The 20,391-nt window shown below is 45.3% G+C and overlaps 1 protein-coding gene across 8 annotated transcripts in view; it reads right to left on the bottom strand.

The window, feature by feature from the left end:
• Nucleotides 1-2,336: 2,336 nt before the first annotated feature.
• Nucleotides 2,337-20,391, bottom strand: part of SEPTIN2 (septin 2) — a 50,486-nt gene continuing 32,431 nt past the window's right edge. For 6 of the 8 annotated variants that reach the window (XM_075003845.1, XM_075003846.1, XM_075003849.1 and 3 more), the window contains 3 exons: nt 18,758-18,815; nt 16,318-16,430; nt 2,338-4,878 (listed from right to left, as the gene is read on the bottom strand). In XM_075003845.1, coding sequence (XP_074859946.1) covers nt 16,326-16,430; nt 18,758-18,815 — 163 coding nt within the window. In that variant the 3' untranslated portion in view covers nt 2,338-4,878; nt 16,318-16,325. Of the gene's footprint in view, nt 4,879-16,317; nt 16,431-18,757; nt 18,816-20,391 lie in introns of all 8 variants that reach the window. The other 2 variants (XM_075003843.1, XM_075003848.1) reach the window with 2 other exon arrangements.

Here is a 20,391-nt window from a genome sequence, read left to right as displayed (position 1 = left end):
CTTGTTTCCTATCTTCAGAGGAAAACTAAGACATATGGGAGGTTGCATGGCGCTTTGAACATGTAAAGAACATTTGTACTTATAGATGGCGAAAATTAATTTTTCAAAACATTTATCAGTTACCCTTTTTCAACATTTTGAGCTTCTCTACTTGTATGTATTAGTTACTTTGGATTGGGTAGTAGGATTATGTAATTTTTCTCTGACTGCTATTGTCATTGTACATGACAAGCATACACAAATACATCAGGACTCTGCCATAACATGCAATATGCCAAAAGAACTTGAGAAAAAGAGACAGAATCAGTTATCCACTGTATGCAAGATGGTTTTAAAAACGAGAATTTAAACTGTTAGATTCCAGAGGAATGATTCTAATTATTTGGCCTGGTGACCACAATTTCTTTCAGACATGTAAATCAAGGAAATAAATTGTACCTTAATAGAGTTAGTCTTATCAAAGTTTTGCTGTACAGGTTTTATAGTCAGAAGCAGGTAAAGTAGTGGCTGTGTTTTTTTTTTTTTTTTTAAACACCAGTTTACATCTAATTTAAGACTTACCAAACTGAGTAATACTCAGCAAACCAAATTCAGCGCTCTGTAACGCTGATGTACAGCACCTAACCCCTAAGGCTAGATTTTGATCACAATACAAGCTTGATCACATGTAACTTGTTGCATGTCTTAAAAATGGCAACATTGAATTGAACAGAGGAGAGCCTAATTCTGATCAGCAACAGTGATATGTACTGGACACAATTCTTTTACAGCCTGCACTTCCCAAAGTGTCTTTTCATAAAAGCACAGACAGCAAGGAATAATCCCATTCTAAGTTTTCGTGGGTGTTTGGCATTAGCTCTCAGGGTGTGTCTACTCACTCATTCCTCAGATACTGAGATTAGCTCACTGTGAAAGATTGGGGTTGCTGGCTCATATAGATGTGAGAGTTTTCCCAGGAGTTTTTGGCCATAGCTTATAAAATTAGGTAACTAGCAGGTTTTTCAGCAAAGGGTGAAGCAAGAGAAACTGCAATTTGCTGATCATGTCAAATACTTTCTGAGCTCTTTTCTTTTCATTATTGATTTTCTCCATGTGACCACTGTGGCTAAGAAATTTGTATCTGATAGTTTGGGTTTTATTAGGATGTGGCCATACTTCAGCCTACATTCCTGTGTTGCGTCATTGCAGCTGATGTGCACAGAGCTAGGCATCTCAGGGTAGGACAGAGGCTGCAGGGTCTCCTTTAGCATAAACATGTCGGTTGTCTCTTCTATGAAGCTATTTATATCGAGTTCCAGACAACTCTGGGGCTAGCCTGAGGATTCAACTCCCCACGTTCCTTGCCTGCTGTGTGTGTGTGTGGGGGGTGTCAATCTTTCCCACAACAATTAAAGCCCAATACTTCCTGGCTTAAGGAACCTCTTCGTTAAAGCTGAGCAGGATGTCAACATGAATTGTCTGCAGGACCACCTTTGTTGTAGCCTACAGGAAGTTGTGGGAAGACACAGTGTTCTCTTATTTGGAAAACAGGCAACACCTCTCTTGACTTGCTAAATGTACAGCAATCACTTTCACATGGGAGGAAGTAAACTTGTTGGTCATGCTTCAAGCAACATAGCTCAGCTGAGAAACTGTCTCCATGGAAGAATTTGGCGTGCCAAGTATGTATGTCCCAGCATGCCCGTCACATTACACATCCACACCCAAAGTTATGAATCACAACTGGACTGGACTTGCTCTGAGCAAGGCTAACAACCACTGCGTTGTCTCCTGTCCCCCCCCTTCCTCATGCCTCAACTTACAGTGATGCTGTGCCAGAGCAGATATCAAATACTGGCACAACAGCTCTACTGGGGCAATTAGATTTCCATACAGAGAACCTGCCATACCTTGTGAGCCCCATTCCACAATTTCTGTTTTTGGGGAATTTGGGCTCTGTCAGACCAACCTCTGAGGGAAAATGTGCTTCAAGTCCAAAAACCAGAGCTACCTCACATGAAATGCTCTGACGCTAACTCAGTATCTTTTCAATCGAGTTGTTTGCTGTAATGATTTTGGTCTGCACAATTACTGCATGAAGAGAGAAGTCCATCAGAAGCTGTGTCCCAAAATAATAAATATTCTTAGGTCAGAGTCAACAGTTCCAGGACACCCTGCCCTAGCTCACTCTCCCTGAATGCAAGTAGGCTTCTGCAGTCTGTATCAATAGGGGCCATGAGGAGATGGAAGATTTTGCTGGGAAGAACAAGAGCATCACATAATGCACGTAGTTCTGGAAATTCAGAACTACCTGCAAAAAAGTGTACTGTATAAACAGATGCAGGGCTTAGCTGGTTTTATTTAATTCCTGTACTTGTGTGCACTTCCACTACACTTACATCAGTCCAACAAAGGAGTAGGATGTATAAATTAGAAAACTACAGTTATGCTATTCAATGATCCCTCAGACTATACAAGGAATTTGTTAAAGAAACAGTGTACATTTTGATATTTTTATTAATATAGTCTTGGCTAATGACAATACAGTATCAAAATACAGCAATTTAAAATGTTGGTATATAAAGAAATAGCCCTTTTCAAATATAAAGTACCACAAGTGTAGTGGTACTGACCCCTAAGACATTTGTAACAAATACTTCTGCTAAAGAAAATAAAAATATTGTGGCCAGCAACAGTGCTCGACTCCACAGTAGGACATTTGCTTTTGACTCAAAAGGCACACTCTCTTCAGCCTGGGTTAGCTGCAGGAGGAAGAGGTCTGAGAAAGAATGGCTCATTTGTGAGGTTTCCCATCACATCGTTGTATAAAGGAACGGCAACTGCACTCAGGAATGTCAAAAGCCAAGTGCAGAAGAGAAGAAATCCTCAGAGCCTTCAGGCACACAGGACTCTCCCAGCTCCCCCTAAGAGACTATGCAGGGAAGCAATTAGCAATCATATAAATGCCATCCATTAAGAATCCCAAGAATTTACACTTTAGTTGAAAAAAAGCAAACATTTCTTCACTAGAATCAGTAATTTAAACAACTTACTTGGTAACTAACCATAATGCTCTATTGGAAAAAAGTTAGCTTTTTAATGAATACATATTACCCGACACATCCCAAGATCTCTCTCACGACAATTCCACCATTACAGCTCAACCTATGCAATCTGTGCTAAACAGTCATTATTCCAAAAGAAGTTGGGATAAAGGACTTCAGGAATGAGTGGTCTCTCACCTAAAGACATACAATGGAGTTAAATATGTGCCTGTCACTTGTGCGTATCCATATAAAAAAGCTTTCACAGTTTTTTCCTAATACTGGCTATAAATAATACTGAAGTTTAGATCACAGTACTGACCTCAGATGAAAGACATGGAAATATCTTTATGCAATAGTTTTTCCCCTGACAAAATGACAGCACTTTCAAAACTTGCTATTTTCAACCTATGTAACATGACAGTAAGAACTGTATTGCAGTTGATACCATTTGAAAACCCTAGAAGTATGCACAGAGGTGCTTAGCCACACCACTTGAACAAAAACACTGGGGCTAGAAAAAGGGTTGTCAGGTATTTTAAAGGGTTCATTCTAATACCTTTGGAAGACTGTATTATTTCTGGTCTATTTATGGTCACTTTTTCAGTAAACCAGTCTGCACATATATTGAAAAATTTAAGTAAAGTGGCTGGAAGGCTCTCTCATTCAGCAAATAGCATCACTATGTCAGCAACTGGGCCTGTGAGTAATGGCTGTATCATAAACAGTCATGCGCAAAACAACAACCAGGAGGTAAGGTGTTCTGCAAGCCTAACTCAGGCAAAAAGGAGCCCTTACCACCACCTTAATATCTAACACAAGAGACTGTAGGTTAAAGGGAAAGCCAGCTTCTGGCATCTCAGGCCTCCAGCAAAAACAACATAACCAGCTTTTTCACTGACAGACTTTAATATACAATTTCTATTGACCCAGTAAGCATGAATCCCTTTATATTCTTGCACTAGATTTCCATTTATAAAAAGGAGAAGCTGTTCTACAATTCTTATTTTAATTACAATTGATTGCAATACCATCAAAGCAGCTTGGAAGTTCTTGCCCCTTATTATATTAGGAAAATTATGTTTTACAAAGCATTTGAAACTAAGGCAGATTTTTTTTGCCCCCTTTTGTATTCTGACATCAGCATTATTCTGTTTACTCTTGCTGCAGAAGCACCAGTGGAACACAACATTGCTTTGCAGTGCCATACAGAAAGTAAGTGGAGAATTTCAGTTAAACGGAATCCAGAAGGTATTTCCCTCAAGGCCAAATGTAAAGGTGATAAACATTTGCTGAACTCCAATGCCCACTTCAGAAAGGAGCTCTCGTCTCCTCTATCCTAGAGGAGAGCAATCATAATCCATTTTGTAATCCAACACTTGTGATGCCAAGGCAAGAGAGGAATGGCCAAGAGTCTCACAGGCACAGAGTTAAAGTAAGAATTAGGAAACAGAATAACTTGGGATCAGACTCCCTAATTAGTCAGGTATCACACCAATGGACAACTTATAGCAACAGTCACACACTTCTAGGTGTAATTAGTATCACTAATGGTGCTAGTGAGTCATAAACAGACTACTGCTAAATCAGGTTAAGAAAAGATCGGTATCATCCATTTTGCATTCCTAACACAATGGGTTACAAAAAATGAACTCAAAATACTCAACTAAAGCCAATCACATTCTTTATATAATGTATAAAATATTGACTGAGTACAATTTGTTACAAAGTACGTTACAAAAATTACCATGCATTTGCACAACACAGTTGTGTCTTCCAAGTTACATCCTTCCCAGCAAGAGACACCATTACATTCCAATACTTCAATGTTTCCTCTGTCTGCAAATGAAGTCATCTGCAAAAAGACAAAAAAAACCAAAGGCAGAAATAGAGACAGTTAATCAGCTGTTTTGTAACTTTTCCTTGTATTTTAGGAACAGAATTGTGGTGTGTGTCAGTCTGTGCGAACAAAGATTCTCATTGCTATTCCATGTGTGGGTCTAAGAAGGTGCAGTCTATATCAAGTCTAAGCTTACTTCCATCAACTTCAGGAGAAAGCACTTTGCAAGACACACCAACCCTGTTCTCTCACACGTCCTTAAATGTTGGCTCATGCCACACTCAGGGCCAGATTATGAAAGGAGCTTTAGAGGGGCTGCTGTACTGGAGCTCTGAAGAATTAACCACGTAGCTTTCCACGCCATGAGAGTCTGAATGATTTCTGCCATGGAATGAAACACGGATTCTGGCAGAACAGCCCTTGCCTGTACCAAATCTAGAATGACCCCAATGAACTCTATCCTTTTCATGGGTATTACCATAGATTTGTTCATTTTGAGGAGTCCCAGTGAATGGAATCTCCCTATAACCAGGTGAATCTGGGCCACCACCTGCTCCTTTGAGCACCACTAAAACAGCCAGTTGTCCAGGTAGGGACAGACCTGTCTCCTCAAAAGTGGAGGTCTTATTGGGTGTGTCTACATAGACAAGTTATTTCGGAATAGTGGCCGCTATTCTGAAATAAGTTTGTGAGCATTTACACAACGCAATCACTATTTAGAAGTAATTTTGAAATAGTGGTCATCTTATTCGAATTTGGTAAACCTCGCTGTGCAAGGAATAGCGTCTACTCTGAAACGTATTTCAGAATAGGGGCTGTACAGACAGGGAAGAGTGGCTATTTCAAAATAGGGGGCTATATCTGCACAGCAGCATTATTTTGAGGTAGCTGACTGCTATTTTGATATGCGCTATTTCAAAATAAGTTATTCTGAAATAACACTGCTGTGTGAACCTCAGGAAGAAGGTCTGATGCCTGGGGTCATGCTAAGCATCTCATGACTACCCCTGAGGAGACAGTCCATACCACTGAGTCATCCAAGTCAAGGGAGGCCAGCAGTGATGTTCTAGGTCACAGCCTTTCCCTCATGTACCAAGGTGGAGAACTCCTATCTAGAGTCTCAGACAATTTTGAAGATGACAACCTAGGAGTTGAGGATAGCCTGCTGATTGGCTACCCACAGCAGAAGGCCACACGCTGCATAAGTCTTCCTCCCAAATTAGTCTATGCATCCTTAGCCTCTGGCGGTGGAGCTTGCTGTCCTTATCTCTTCTTTTCATTAACAGTGAAGACCACCAGAGAGCACAGCTAGAGGTAGGGAAAAAAGGAATTCATAACAAAACAGCACCAGGGACTAAGGCTGGGGTTTGCCACGATGTATTGTTGGGATTTTGGATAGTTTTTATGATAGGAATCCTCTGATCAGATCTTCAGTTTCCAACACCTTTTCAGCCAGGCTCACATTGTGGGCCACCTGGCAAAGATGATCCTGGCAGGCTCTGTTGTCTACAAGAGTGCCCAAAGTGGAGGTGGCCACTACTGCCTTTCATAGTGATAAGGATGAGAAGGCTGCTGGTGGCACTGGGTTGTCTTTTGTTTGACCCCACTCCTGTGCAGGGGTGGGGTCCTCCCTAGGCAGAGCTGAAGAAGACACTGCCCAGTCTGAGTTGTGCCGAGCGAGGAGAGTGCCCTCTATGTACTGTGTGACTGCTTCCACGGTACTGGTTATGTAGAATGGTGCCTGGGTGCTGATCAGCTTCAGTGCCAAGAATCTCCAGTTGCACAGTCTTTTCTCAGCATAATTTCTCATACCAACATGAGGACACTACATAGCAAGTCTGTCCTGGAGCAGAAGGTTGAAGCATGGCTTCCATTAGTACATGTTTCAAACTGAATTCACACACTTTCCTCTTCCTGGACTTGAAAGACCTGCAGATTTTGTGGCCGTCTGACTGGGGTTCCTTCCTCAAACACCTCACACGTGACTTGGCATACTCTTCTTGCAAAGACCACAAAACTTAAAGACTTCTGGCATGCCCTGATGCTTGGGACCCAATGCCACCAGCAGCCTTCTTATCCTCATCACCATAAAAGGCAGTAGCAGCTACCTCCTCTTCAGGCACTCCTCTCAGACAACAGAGCAAAGGGTGTGGGCTACCCTGCCTGCTATTACCACCATTAACTACAGATTTACAGAATGAATGATCAAGAACTAGATAACTTTGGATAGCAAGCAGACACTTTTCCAATGCTATCACAGATGGTAAGAAGGAACTGAAAGGGACTTTAGGTTGGCAGGGTTATATATTGAATGCAGGAGAAGTGCAGGGAGCAGAGAAAGCCACTCTACATAGCCTTCATCGACTTGACCAAGGCTTTTGACTTGGTCAGCAGGGATGGTCTGTTCAAACTGCTCCACAAGATAGGCTGTCCTCCACGGTTACTCAAGATGATCCAGTCATTCCACGAAGACATGAGAGAAACCATCCAATATGACGGCGCATTATCGGATGCTTTCAGAATCAGGAGCGGCGTCAAACAAGGATGCGTGCTTGCTCCGACATTGTTTGGGATCTTCTTCGCACTCCTCCTGAAGCATGCCTTTGGATCTTCAACAGAGGGCATTTTGCTGCACACAAGATCTGATGGGAAACTGTTTAACCTTGCAAGGTTGAAAGCTAAGACTAAGGTGCGAGAAGTCCTCAGAGACATGCTGTTCGCAGACGATGCTGCTGTAGTGTCTCATACAGAAGACCAGCTTCAAAAACTGCTGGATCGGTTCTCCAAAGCATGCAAGGACTTTGGGCTTACCATCAGTCTAAAGAAGACGAATGTACTCGGTCAGGATGTTGCTGAATCCCCATCAATCAGCATTGACAACCATACGTTAGAGGTTGTCCACGAGTTCCTTTACCTCGGGTCCACCATCACTGACACCCTGTCGTTGGACACTGAGCTAAATAGGAGGATCGGAAAAGCGGCCACAACTGTGTCCAGACTCAGCAAGAGAGTGTGGAACAACAACAAGCTGTACACTCACACCAAAATGCAAGTCTACAGAGCCTGCATCCTCAGCACCCTCCTTTATGGCAGCGAGACTTGGACCCGGTATGCCCGCCAGGAAAAGAGGCTGAACGTCTTCCACTTGCGCTGCCTCAGGCGCATCCTTGGAATATCGTGGAAGGACAGAGTGACCAACACCGCCGTCCTCGAGCAAGCTGGAATCCCAACCATGCACACCCTCCTCAGGCAGCGTCGACTCCGCTGGCTTGGCCACGTCCACAGGATGAACGATGGAAGGATTCCAAAAGACATCCTGTACGGTGAGCTAGCCTCTGGGAAAAGACCTCCCGGACGCCCCCAGTTGTGTTACAAAGATGTCTGCAAGAGAGACCTCAGAGAGGTAGACATCGAGCTGGACAACTGGGAAGAACTAGCAGACGAACGCAGAAGATGGAGGCAGGGGTTACACAAGGGCCTTCAGAAGGGCGAGATGAGGATCAGACAGCTAGCAGAGGAGAAGCGAGCGCACAGAAAGCACAATAAGGACTTGCCAGACACCCACTACATCTGCAAGAGATGCTGCAAGGACTGTCACTCTCGTGTGGGTCTTCATAGTCACAATAGATGCTGTAAATGAAGTCCTCAATTGAAACTTTAAAGGGCGTGATACATAGTCTATGCAGACTGAAGGATGCCTACTGCTACTACTACTATATTGAATGCAATGAAGGTTCCATTCCAGGGCAATTGTACTCTGCATCTTGTAATGTTTGTGAAAGCGGTTGCTGTATTGGGACTAACTGGGGTTTTTAAAATGTAGGCACATGTTCAGCAATAATTCAAGAAAAGACTGAAATCTGACCAGAACAGTTTATCGATAGACTCTAAATAAATAATTTTTAAATTTTTTTCTTCTTCATTATACATATTTTTATTTTAAATGTTTATATTACATATGCTGCAATTAAATTAACTTGGAATGCAGGACAAATTATTTGCCGATACAATTGTATCAGCAATCAAAAAGCAGACTGTAAAAAGCAAACAAAATCTCTTCCCCATTTGAGAACATCACTACACTCAGGTGAAGAGATGTGCTATCCATATCTATCTAATGTGACTGTTGATATAGTGGTGCTGTCATTGTGCAATTCTCAGAATGGCCATTAATTTAAATGGCCTGAACAGCATTCTAGATACACTGATGACCTGGCCTATCTTAGACAGAAGGTACAAAAGAGGATATGAGACCAATAAAAAATCTTGTGTGAGATGCACAAGATCTCATTAAGAAGGAATAAAGATAGCTAATAAATCCCTTCAAAAATATTGGGTCGAGACAGTGAGGGAGGACTGTGGAACAGATCTAATAAGGAACTTCAGATGGTCTATGGAGAAGCAGCTCCAGTAAATATAATGAAATCCTAATAACTCCCAAGGGGCAGGACATACAATTAGGATGGCAAAAGACAGACCACCCAAGCATCTCTTGGAAGGACAGAGTTGTGGTATCTGACCAAAGAGAAGACGGAGGAAAGTTTTACATAATGCCAATAATGAGGAAAAAAATTTACACTTGACAGAAAGATGAGGGGGTAAACAGACTGGCCAAGGATTTCCATGGTCTACAGACTCACAGAGGAGGAGATGTGTATTACATTAACCTAGTCTAGAAATCATACATGGACAGATCACCATGGCAAAGTCCAAATCACAGGATAGCGTACTGTCTCCTGGCTGTGCATAGACATAAAATGAATTTACTGAAGCTAATAAAATCATTTGGTTATGTTAACCGCAGGGCAGCATGTAGTCATCTTCAACACCAGTAAATCAAAGCACTGCATGAAGAAATAATTTCTTCATGGAAATTCTTCCTTTGTCCTAAGAAAGCAGAAGAATGGACTTGGATGGTACACAATCTGTCATTTTACAAAAAGCTATTTAAAATACCTACTAGCAAATCTTTAAATTCAGGTCACCATTCTTTAATTGTCTTAACACTATCAGGACTGTTTGTCAGATGGAAGCTAACTCTACTATTAAAACAGTAACATGACAGCATTCTCAAGACAAAAGTTCAAACAACAGAAATCAAGAACTAAATACACTTCTCTACTTTCCTGGAAATTCAAAGTTACATTGGAAAAATGTAATCAAGTTTTCACAATCTCTCTTTCATTTGCTGCATCAAAGTTCAAGTAAGTATAGTTATTCTGTCTTCAAGGTATTGATTTACGTCACTTTAAAAATACCCATGTGAATATTTAAAAATGTAACATGAATTGGACTCAGTGTCTTAAATAGGGAAGTTACTCACCGTAGTAACGATGGTTCTTTGAGATGTGTCCCCATGGGTGCTCCAGAATAGGTATCTGGCTCGCCCGGCGCCGCAGATCGGAATTCTTCCAGCAGTTTCTCCTGGATTGGGCATGTGCCGGCGTGCGCCGCTCCCTTGAACGTCCCCAGCCACATGCGCGATCCGGTCCCCGCCAGTTCCCTGACCAACCGCCTCAGATACTCCTGAAAGACACTAGACAGAGATCCGAAGCGGGGAGGACGGGCAGGTGGTGGAGCACCCACGGGGACACATCTCGAAGAACCATCGTTACTACGGTGAGTAACTTCCCTTTCTTCATCGAGTGTCCCCGTGGGTGCTCCACAATAGGTGACTACCCAGCAGTAACCCAAGAAAGGAGGTGGGTAATCGGTTTATGTGCAGCTTGCCCCCGAAAGGGCTGCTGTCGAAAGGCGGGTATCCTCTTGGAATACCTGATGTAGGGCATAATGCTTGGTGAAGGTGTCAAAGGATGACCAGGTCGCCGCTCTACAGATGTCCTTCAACGCAATGCCCTTAAAGAAGGCTGTTGACACCGCCACCGCCCTGGTGGAGTGAGCCCTAGGCGGGGCCAGCAAAGGAGTCTTTCAAAGCTCGCAGCACATTTTTATACAGGACACAATGTGCTTTGAGATTCTTTGTGAAGAGAGACCTCCTCCTTTTGACCTAGGAGCGAGGGAGACTAGAAGCCTGTCCATTTTCCGGAAGGACTTAGTTCTGTCTATGCAGAAGGCCAACGCCCTTCTCACATCCAGGAGATGCACGCGTGCCTCCTTGCTGGAGCTGTGAGTCTTCAGGTAAAACGAGGGTAAAACTATTGGTTCGTTAAGATGGAATTCTGAAGAAACTTTTGGAACAAAGGCTGGGTGCAGCCGTAAGGTTACCGCCTCCTTTGAGGATACTGTGCAGGGCGGCGTTGCCATAACTGCTGCAAGCTCACTGACCCTGCGAGCCGACGTAATTGCAAGGAGGAAGGTTGTTTTCATTGTAAGGAGACGTAGGGGAACCGTGGCTAATGGTTCAAAAGGTGGACCCGTGAGCATGCTGAGCACCAGGTCCAGGTTCCACGATGGCGGAGGCGGTTTCCGAGGGGGGTACAGGTTTACCAACCCCTTCAAGAACCTGGTAACGACAGGATGGGCAAATACCGTGGGCCCCTCCTCTGTATGCCGAAAGGCTGATATAGCGGTGAGGTGGACTTTTAGCGAGGATAAGGAAAGTCCGCCCCTCTTGAGGTCCAATAAGTATTCCAGTATTACTGGTATAGGAACGTCAAGGGGAGCTAACTGCTTGGCGGAACACCAGGCTGTGAATCGAGTCCATTTCTGCTTATAAGTCTTCCCGGTGGAGGTCCTTTGGCTACTTTCCAGGACTTGTTGTACTCCCTCCGTGCATGTACTTTCTAAGGAGCTGAGCCATAGATTAGCCATGCTTGTAGGCGCAGGCTCTGAGGGTTCGGGTGCACTATGGACCCCTGGGCCTGAGTGAGTAGGTCCGGCGCCACCGGTAGGGGGAGCGGTGGGTGGTCCGACATGCGCAGAAGCAAGGGAAACCATTGCTGCCAATCCCACGTTGGGACTACTAGCATCATGCGAGCTCTCTCCCTTCTGGCTTTCTGCAAGACCTTGTGGATAAGCGCTGTGGGGGGGGAATGCGTAAAGTAGGGGGCCCTTCCATGGAATCATGAATGTGTCCCCCAGGGACCCCCAACCCACTCCTGCCCTGGAGCAGTACTGGGGACACTTCTTGTTGTGCTGTGTGGCAAACAGATCTATCTGGGGAAACCCCCATGTATGAAAGATCGGTCGTAGCAGATCAGCGCGGATCTGCCATTCGTGCATGAGTGTGAAGCGCCTGCTTAGCTGATCTGCTTTCACGTTGTGAGCGCCTGGCAAGTACGAGGCTTTCAACGTAACGTTGTTGGCGATGCACCAGTTCCACAGTCGGACTGCTTCCGCACATAGGGCATGGGATCGGGCTCCTCCTTGTCGATTTATGTAAAATATAGCGGAGGTATTGTCTGTATTGATCCCGACTACTTTGCCACATATGTGGTCTCGGAAATGCTTGCAGGTGTTGAACACTGCTCTGAGCTCCAGTATGTTTATGTGCAGTGACTGTTCCGCAGGGGACCATAGCCCTTGCGTCACCTTGTCGCCGATGTGCGCTCCCCATCCTATGTGGGAGGCGTCGGTAGTAAGAAAAATAGAAATTTGTGGTTGGCGAAAGGGCACCCCTGCTAGCAAGTTCTTGGGGTTTACCCACCACGCCAGGGATCTGCGCACCTCTGTTGTGGGCGACACTACCCTGTGAACAGTGTGGGATGCCAGCTTGTAGACGCTCGCCAGCCAATACTGCAGGCTTCACATGTGCAACCTGGCATTCTGTACCACAAATGTTGCTGCCACCATATGGCCCAGCAGCTGTAAGCACGTTAAGACCGGCACTATGGGGCTGTATGTAATGACTTGCACCAGCGTACTGATGGCGCAAAAGCGGGCGTCGGGTAGATACACCCTTGCTGTGATAGAGTTTATGCGTGCCCCTATGAACTCTATGTCCTATGTGGGGTCGGTCTTTGACTTCGCGAGGTTGATGACTAGGCCCAGTGAAGAAAACGTGTCAGCTGTGACACGTATCATGCGTAGGACCTCTGCCTTCGAGGCTCCATTCAGTAGGCAGTCGTCCAGGTATGGAAATATGAATACCCCCTGTCTGTGCACGTAGGCTGACACCACTGCCAAGGTTTTGGTAAAGACTCTGGGGGCCGAGGAGAGGCCTAACGGAAGAACCCTGTACTGGAAGTGTTCCTTGCCGACCATGAAGCAGAGGAAGCGCCTGTGTGCCGGGTGGATTGTTATATGAAAGTAAGCATCTTGTAAGTCGAGGGCTGCAAACCAATCTCCATCGTCCAGTGCCGTGAGTATGGAGGCAACTGTAATAATCTGAAACCGTTGCTTGCGCAAGTAGCGGTTGAGGCCCCGAAGATCTAAGATGGGCCTCCAGCCTCCTGTTTTCTCCTCTGTGAGGAAGTAGCGTGAATAAAACCCTTTCCCCGGTATTGTTCCGGCACTCGTTCCACTGCCCCTATGAACATAGGTGGTCCACCTCCTGTTTGAGCCTCGCCTCGTGGGCAGCGTCCCGGAGGTGGGGCCTGGAGGGAGGCTTCGTGGGTGGGGGCGACTGGAAGGGGATTGCGTAACCCGTGGCTATGATCTCCAGTACCCATTTGTCTGCGGTGATCTTTTGCCATTGGGAGTGAAACGGTCTGAGGCGATGATGGAACATGAGATGAGAGTGGGATTGCGTGATGGTAGTGATAGTGCAGCCCTCGACATGCCTGTCAAACTTGTTGCCTTTGGGCCTGTCCTGAGGGTGTACGGCTTTGTTGGGAATGTCGCCTGGGAGTTCTGTACTGTTGCTGCTGTTGATGTTGCCCTTAGTCGTAGCCCCGGTGATACTGCGCCCGCTGTGGTTGGTATGGGTAGCGTCTTTGCTGAGGGTAATATTTTTTTCTTCCTATATGGAGGGGTATAAATACCCAGGGTTCTAAGTGTAGCTCTCGAGTCCTTACTGGAGTGGAGGACCGAGTCGGTTGAGTCTGCAAACAACTTTTGTGTGTCAAAGGGAAGATCCACGATCTTCGCCTGTAGATCCCTCGGGATGCCCGATGTCTGGAGTCAGGATTCTCTACGCATAACCACTGCTGTAGCCGTTAAGCATGCTGCCGTATCTGCCACATCCAGGGCGATCTGGACTCCCATCCTCGAAGCTGCGTAGCCCTCTTGCACAATTGCCTTTAACACCGGCTTCTTATCTTCCGGAAGTGAATCCATGAGAGAAGTAAGCCTGGAGTAATTATCGAAGTTATGGTTTGCTAGGTGTGCCGCATAATTTGCCACTCTCAATAGCAGGGTGGAAGAGGAATATACCTTCCTGCCAAACAGCTCTAGCTTCTTGGCATCTTTGTCCGATCCCCCTGATTTGTACTGAGAAGTCTTTGACCTCTGGTGGGACGATTCGACCACCAGTGAGTTTGGTTGTGGGTGACTGAAGAGGAACTCCATGCCCTTTGCCAGGACGAAGTGCTTCTTATCCGCTCTTTTGTTCACAGGCGGAACAGAGGCCAGAGTCTGCCATATGATAGAGGCTGATTCCACAGTGGCTTCGTCCAGCGGGATAGCAATTTTGGATGAAGCCGGGGGTCTCAAATTTTTCAGGAGTTTGTGATGTTTCTCCTGCACTTCTGCTGTTTGAATGCCTTGCATGAAAGCCACCCTTTTAAACAGCTCCTGAAACTGTCTGAGGTCATCCGGGGGAGCGACATCCCCGGGGGCCATGGCCTCAGCTGGGGAGGATGAGGAACCACCACTAGGGTAAACCTCCCTCGAACTCTCAGGTTCTTGCGGCCGATGGTATACCTGCTCGCTGGAGGATTGCGAAGGAAAGTCTCGGGGTTCTAAAATTAACTCCCCTTGAGATAACTGAGTTTCCATCCCCACCCAGGAATGTCCACGGGGCTATTGGCTGGCCAGGGGGGGACCTGCCCCTGGGCGTAGGCCTGGGGTGCCTGTGTCCAGCATGATAGGAACGACCATGGCGGCACGGGTCCGGGGACGGAGACCTGGACCACTCTCGGGGTGTGTACCCCTGATGTCTGGGAGAGCGAGACCTCCACGATGACACAGATAGCGGTGACACTGGTTTGTGACAGTACTCCAGCGGATCCAATCCCAGAAAGGGTGAAGGTGACATTGGTTGGAGGAACGGAGAAGGTGGTTCTGGATAGGCCAGTGGAGACCCAGGCCTTCTGGGTGGCGTGTGTAGCACAGGGGGAGAGCTTGTTGTTAGCAGCAGCGCAGCCCTGTCCCGAGGGCTGCGGTGCCGGGTTTTTGCTCTTGCCTTTCCCCTCCCCTGCGGGGCTGGCACCGCCCCCTTCCGCGCTGGGGATCTCAGCCCCGCTGTCGGCACCGCACTCTGCCCGCTCAGCTGCGGTGCCATGTGGATAATGTCCTCTGGTGCCTGCAGGCTCTGTGCCTGCTGGCCCTGCACCGTTGGTGCCGCGGGGGTCGGTGCTGCCTGTGGTGGTGCCCCCAGTTCCTGCGCTGGCCTGGCCGCCGCTCTAGGTGCTGCGCGTGCCGGCCATTTTGTAATCAGAGGCTCAGCCTCTGCCACGTGCACTGCCACGGTGCCACTTGCCTGAGTATGCAGATGGGGGCTGTGTGCTCCGCCCGTCCCGCTCGCTGAGACTGCCGGCAGGGATCGAGCTGGGGAGAGCTTCCTCTGTTTTTGCACGGAGGGGATCAGAGAAGCTGCCTTCCTTTTGTGGAACCCAGAGGCCCCTTCTGATTGCCTCTCCGGCACGTCTGGCTGGAGGGCCTTATCAAACAAGAGCATTTTAAGACGCATTCTCTGTCTTTCCTTGCCCTGGCTGTGAGCTTAGCACAGTGTGAACACTTCTGGGTAACGTGTGATTCCCCCAGGCATCGGATGCATTCACTATGCGCATCGGAGGCTGGCATAGCTTCACGGCAGGACTCACACTTTTTAAAGCCTGAAGAAGCCATCTCGGTGAGTCTTTTACTGTTAATAGGGTACTTAGCACCTTATCCGTGCCTGTTTACCCGAATCGCGGACCCCGGCCTGCAGGGCAGCGGGTGGCCTACTGGCCTTCACGTCCACTCTTCTTCTCCGCTCCTCTCTGTCCTTTTTTTTAATATTCTCTTTGTCTTCTCTCTCTCTCTTTTTATAAAAAAACAAACAAACAAAAAAAAAACACACACACAATTTACACGTAGAAACACTGTCTAATCTGACTCTGCCCATAGCCTGAGCGGATTCCGTCTGCAGCTGATGGCGGTTGAGAAGGAACTGGCGGGGACCGGATCGCACACGTGGCCGGGGATGTGCAAGGGAGCGGCGCGCACCAGCGCATGCGCAATCCAGGAGAAACTGCTGGAAGAATTCCGATCTGCGGTGCCGGGCGAGCCCGACACCTATTGTGGAGTACCCATGGGGACACTCGATGAAGAACAGTGAGTTTTCCTATGTCTTGATGCATCTACTAAGGACAATTTATTTTTCTTATTGCAATTATTTTTTGAAGGTCTTACCGAAGAATTTACACATGGTGTCCATGAACTGCACTACTGTCTCCCTCACCACCTTGCATTTGCAGCTGCATCTGAGCCTGCATTCTTGCAATCATCTCTTGCATGCGACGAAGCTGGAAAAGACAAATAGTACAAAAAAAAATTCTTTAGCTTTGTCTCTTTTAAGCAAGAGGCTCTACCTTGACTAGGAAACAATCCATTGTGGCAAGGAAAACTAACTTTGGTCTTCACTAACACTGTTCTGATAGTGAAGAAAAGCAATGAACTTTTTAAAATGTTTGTCCGACACTGATGTAACTATCACATGTAAGTAATTTCCTGATCAAGATGATAGGCAGCACTTTTGAGATATGACATCAGTTTCCCAAGTTTGTCTCAGCACAACCATCTAATTCCTCTGTTTTGAGTTGGTGTTATTTTCGTAGTTACAATAATAAATTAAAATGGATTGTGTGCAGTGGGGTGGGAGAGCTGAACTAAACTCTTTACAATTACTGAAGTCATTAGTAAAGCCCCCATCTGCCATAGGACTCCCCTCCACCACTCAGTCCTCACATAGAGAGGCAATACCTGAAACATACCAGCTACAGCAAAGTAATTAAGAAAACTACTTCTGGGGCACAGACATAGCTGTTGGGAACCCTAAGACTGGCAATGCAACTATTCATCCAGACAAATCTATAGTACACTAAAACTAAGCAGTGCTTTTTTGTGTTGGTACTTGCAGGTACTGAATACTGGTACCTCAGCAGCCCCAGCCACAGGATTGGCTGGGGGAGGGAGGAGTGGGTGGGGAGCTGGCTTAGTATTGGCTCCTCTTTTTATTGTACCAGAAAGGCACTGAAACTAAGAAATTAAAACAGAGAAAAATTATATTGGGTTCTACAAACACAATTCAGTAATTCTAAAACATTTAAGTCTTTAAATGCTCAAGTCAGGAAACAACTATTGAGATGAACCAACCACACTGCAAATAAGTTAGTTTTATGATATGGTGCTGGTTCTTAAGCCATTTAAGGGAGGTAAATTGGAGCTGGTTAGAGAAACCTACACCCGACTGGCAAGTGGGAAGCAGCGGCCAATCTAATAAGCTTGGGGCTACATACTGGCTCACTGGAAGGAAGACAAAGTGGAAAGAGAGTAGTAGCTCTTCCCTTCTGGATGCAGAAGCTGAGAAGCGCCTAAACCTGAAACCACAGTGGCATATGGTATGAAGGTGGAGGTAGCACAAGCTGTAAATAAACTATGCTGATGATTGCTGAGCCTCAGGATTTTATGAATGGTTTTCAAAATGCAGCAGGAGCAAAGGAGGCCCAGTTACAAGTCTCCTTAAGTTCTACTTAGGCTACCGAATGCTGGTGTTGGTAGATTTAAAGTAATGGAGCCAACAATACTCTAGGCATTTTGCTTTTTTTAAATGCCCTGGCTTCTGTGCATTTAAGTTTTCATCCTTATGACTGAGTTAATAAATTTCTGCTATTTATTTTTAAAATGAAGTTTGCATAATGACCCCCTACAACCTTAATCTCTCCTAGCTACTTGATAAATTGACAAGCTTGCCACTCCCACATTAGCTACAGTCCTCTTCAAGAGGACATCTCCAATCCAGAGGGAACTGCACCAATGGAAGGCAGGAGATCCAAAAGGGACACAATGAAAGGTTTCTGCAGTTATGCAGAGCAAGTTGTTTTAGAAACTCACGTCTAGAAATGGTGGGGGAAGTTTAGTAATGGAAGGAAGTTATCCGACTGATTATCAGATTGCACACACAAACAAACTCTAATGGTAGTATGCAGTCTCCCTTTGCCTGTAAAGCACTTCACACTTGTCAAAGCACTGGTCCTCACTGAACAACAACTGTAAGATAAATGTGAAATTCTGTAATTACAACACAAGCATCTCTCTACTGCCCTGCTAGGGGGGTAATCTTGGCTTAGCAGAATTGTATCTAAAGGCAAAAAGACAATTGTCAGCTGTCCATTCAATAACCTGGCGCCTTCAGAATGCTCCAAAGGTGCAAACTGATGCAACTTGTAGAAGGGATTTCACCAGATGGTCACTGTGAATTAGAGTGAGCCCAAGCTTATTTCACAAAGAATGGAAAAAATAGCACGCAGAGGGCAACTACTTTCAGACCACAAACATGAACGGGCAAGTGATTAAAGGTTCCATTCACAGAAACTTGAGATGTCCAGTCTTCTCCAAATTGGATTTTTTTTTTTTTGGGCGGGGGGAGCATCTTTGAAATTAACAGAGCAATCAAGCAATTCTTAAGAGAAAACTTCCATACTCTTGTTACACTATTATTTTGTTAGAACTGTTTAAGAAAACATTCTGTACTGAGACCACAATGAAATATTTAGATCCAAAGAAATTAAATTAAGGAAAGAAAGGTGGGCATCTTCGTAACAGAGCTTGTCTATAAGAAAAGACACCTTACTTCAGCTTCTTTTTCCAGCAAAATTTGATCTTTATTCACTTCCTCATCTTCAACTTTCCTACAATTAAAAGAGGGGGGGGCATAAACATCCATCAACATGCTTGCATGCATTCTGGTTAATTCCCTTGAAGTGACAGCTTTATATATGTTCATAAGTAAAGGTAAGATCATGTCACTAAGATCATGGATTCCATGATTTCAAGACATCTGTGACATTTTCTACAACAGCACTAGGTCACCTGGGGGAGCCCGTCTCTCAAACCACAGCAGGGGCTGGGCTCTGAATCCCCTCTATCAGTATTCTTTTGTCATTTTTTTTAAACCCTAACAAAGCCAGATCATGCACTTCTGTGATTTTTTTTTTTTTAAATCTGTGACTTGTCTCCGACTTTCACTAAAAATAACCACAACAAAATCTTAATCTTATGATTAAGCAACCAAGATTCTCATGCTGAAATAGACTTGCATTCTTATCTCTCGCGCACAGTTTATTTAAATACACATAGGATTTATTCAGGCACTTTCCACATAAGGTGAATTTTTTGTTTAAAAACAAAAAGGAAGTTCTTCACACAGGGTACAGTCAACCTCTAGAACTCCTTACCAAAGGAAGCTGTGAAGGCTAGGACTATAAACAGCATTTAAAAAGAGCTAGATAAATTCATAGAAGTTAGGGCCACTAACGGCTATTAGCTAGGATGGTTAAGGAATGGCATCCCCTAGCCTCTGTTTGTCAAAAGCTGGAGATGGATAGCAGGGGAGCAATCGCTTGATTATTACCTGTTTGGTCCACTCCCACTGGGGCACTGGCATTGGCCACTGTCAGACAGGATACTGGGCTGGATGGACCTTTGGTCTGACCCAGTATGGCCGTTCTTATGTTTTAGGATTCCATTTAAGCATAAAGAGATTTGGACTGTACCTGGAACAATTTCAGAGTCAGCTATTGGTACTTTTAGCAGCAGTGCTGCAATGAAACATAGTTCAAAATATCAGTAGCAAGAAAAGATTTCAATCCTCCACAGAACCACAAGCGTAGATGGCTTTGTAGTGAGGACCAGCTAACACCAACAAGACACGACAGATGAACAGATTGCTCAGTTCATTTATGCCACAAATTCTCCTTTTCATGTTGTTAACAATAAACACTTCATTGACATGGCTGAGTCCTTATGACCATGCTCTACAAGGTGGAGTACAGCAGACTCTGGTGGACGGTTGCTAGATACAGTGTATGAGAAGAAACTTGAACAGTGTGCAAGAAATACTCAGGGAAAATGTTTCAGTTTAAGCCTTGATGGATGGAGCAATGTACATAATGATCCAGTAACATGTCCGGAAAGACAAGAGAAAATGGGGTTGCACATTTCAGAAATGCCCGCACAACGGAATATTTAAAAGTGGCCATGAAAGCTGTAACAAAATGAACACTGAATTCAATGGTCAAGTTGCTCAGATTTGTCACAGACAACACTGCAAATATGACAAAGAGAAGATACTCAGAAGAGTAAATGGAAGAATGCTTCTCAACATACAGCTGCAGTGACCATTTAATCTTTTGGCCAAAGACTTGGTCTTCTCTAGGAATACAAAAAATGTTATTGAAATCACAAACTACTCCCGTCTCAACCATC

The sequence above is a fragment of the Carettochelys insculpta genome, chromosome 10 (genome assembly GCF_033958435.1).
Source record: "Carettochelys insculpta isolate YL-2023 chromosome 10, ASM3395843v1, whole genome shotgun sequence".
NCBI lineage: Eukaryota > Metazoa > Chordata > Testudines > Carettochelyidae > Carettochelys > Carettochelys insculpta.
The sequence above is the reverse complement of the archived record's forward strand: the minus strand, read 5'-3'. Positions and strand labels throughout refer to the sequence as shown.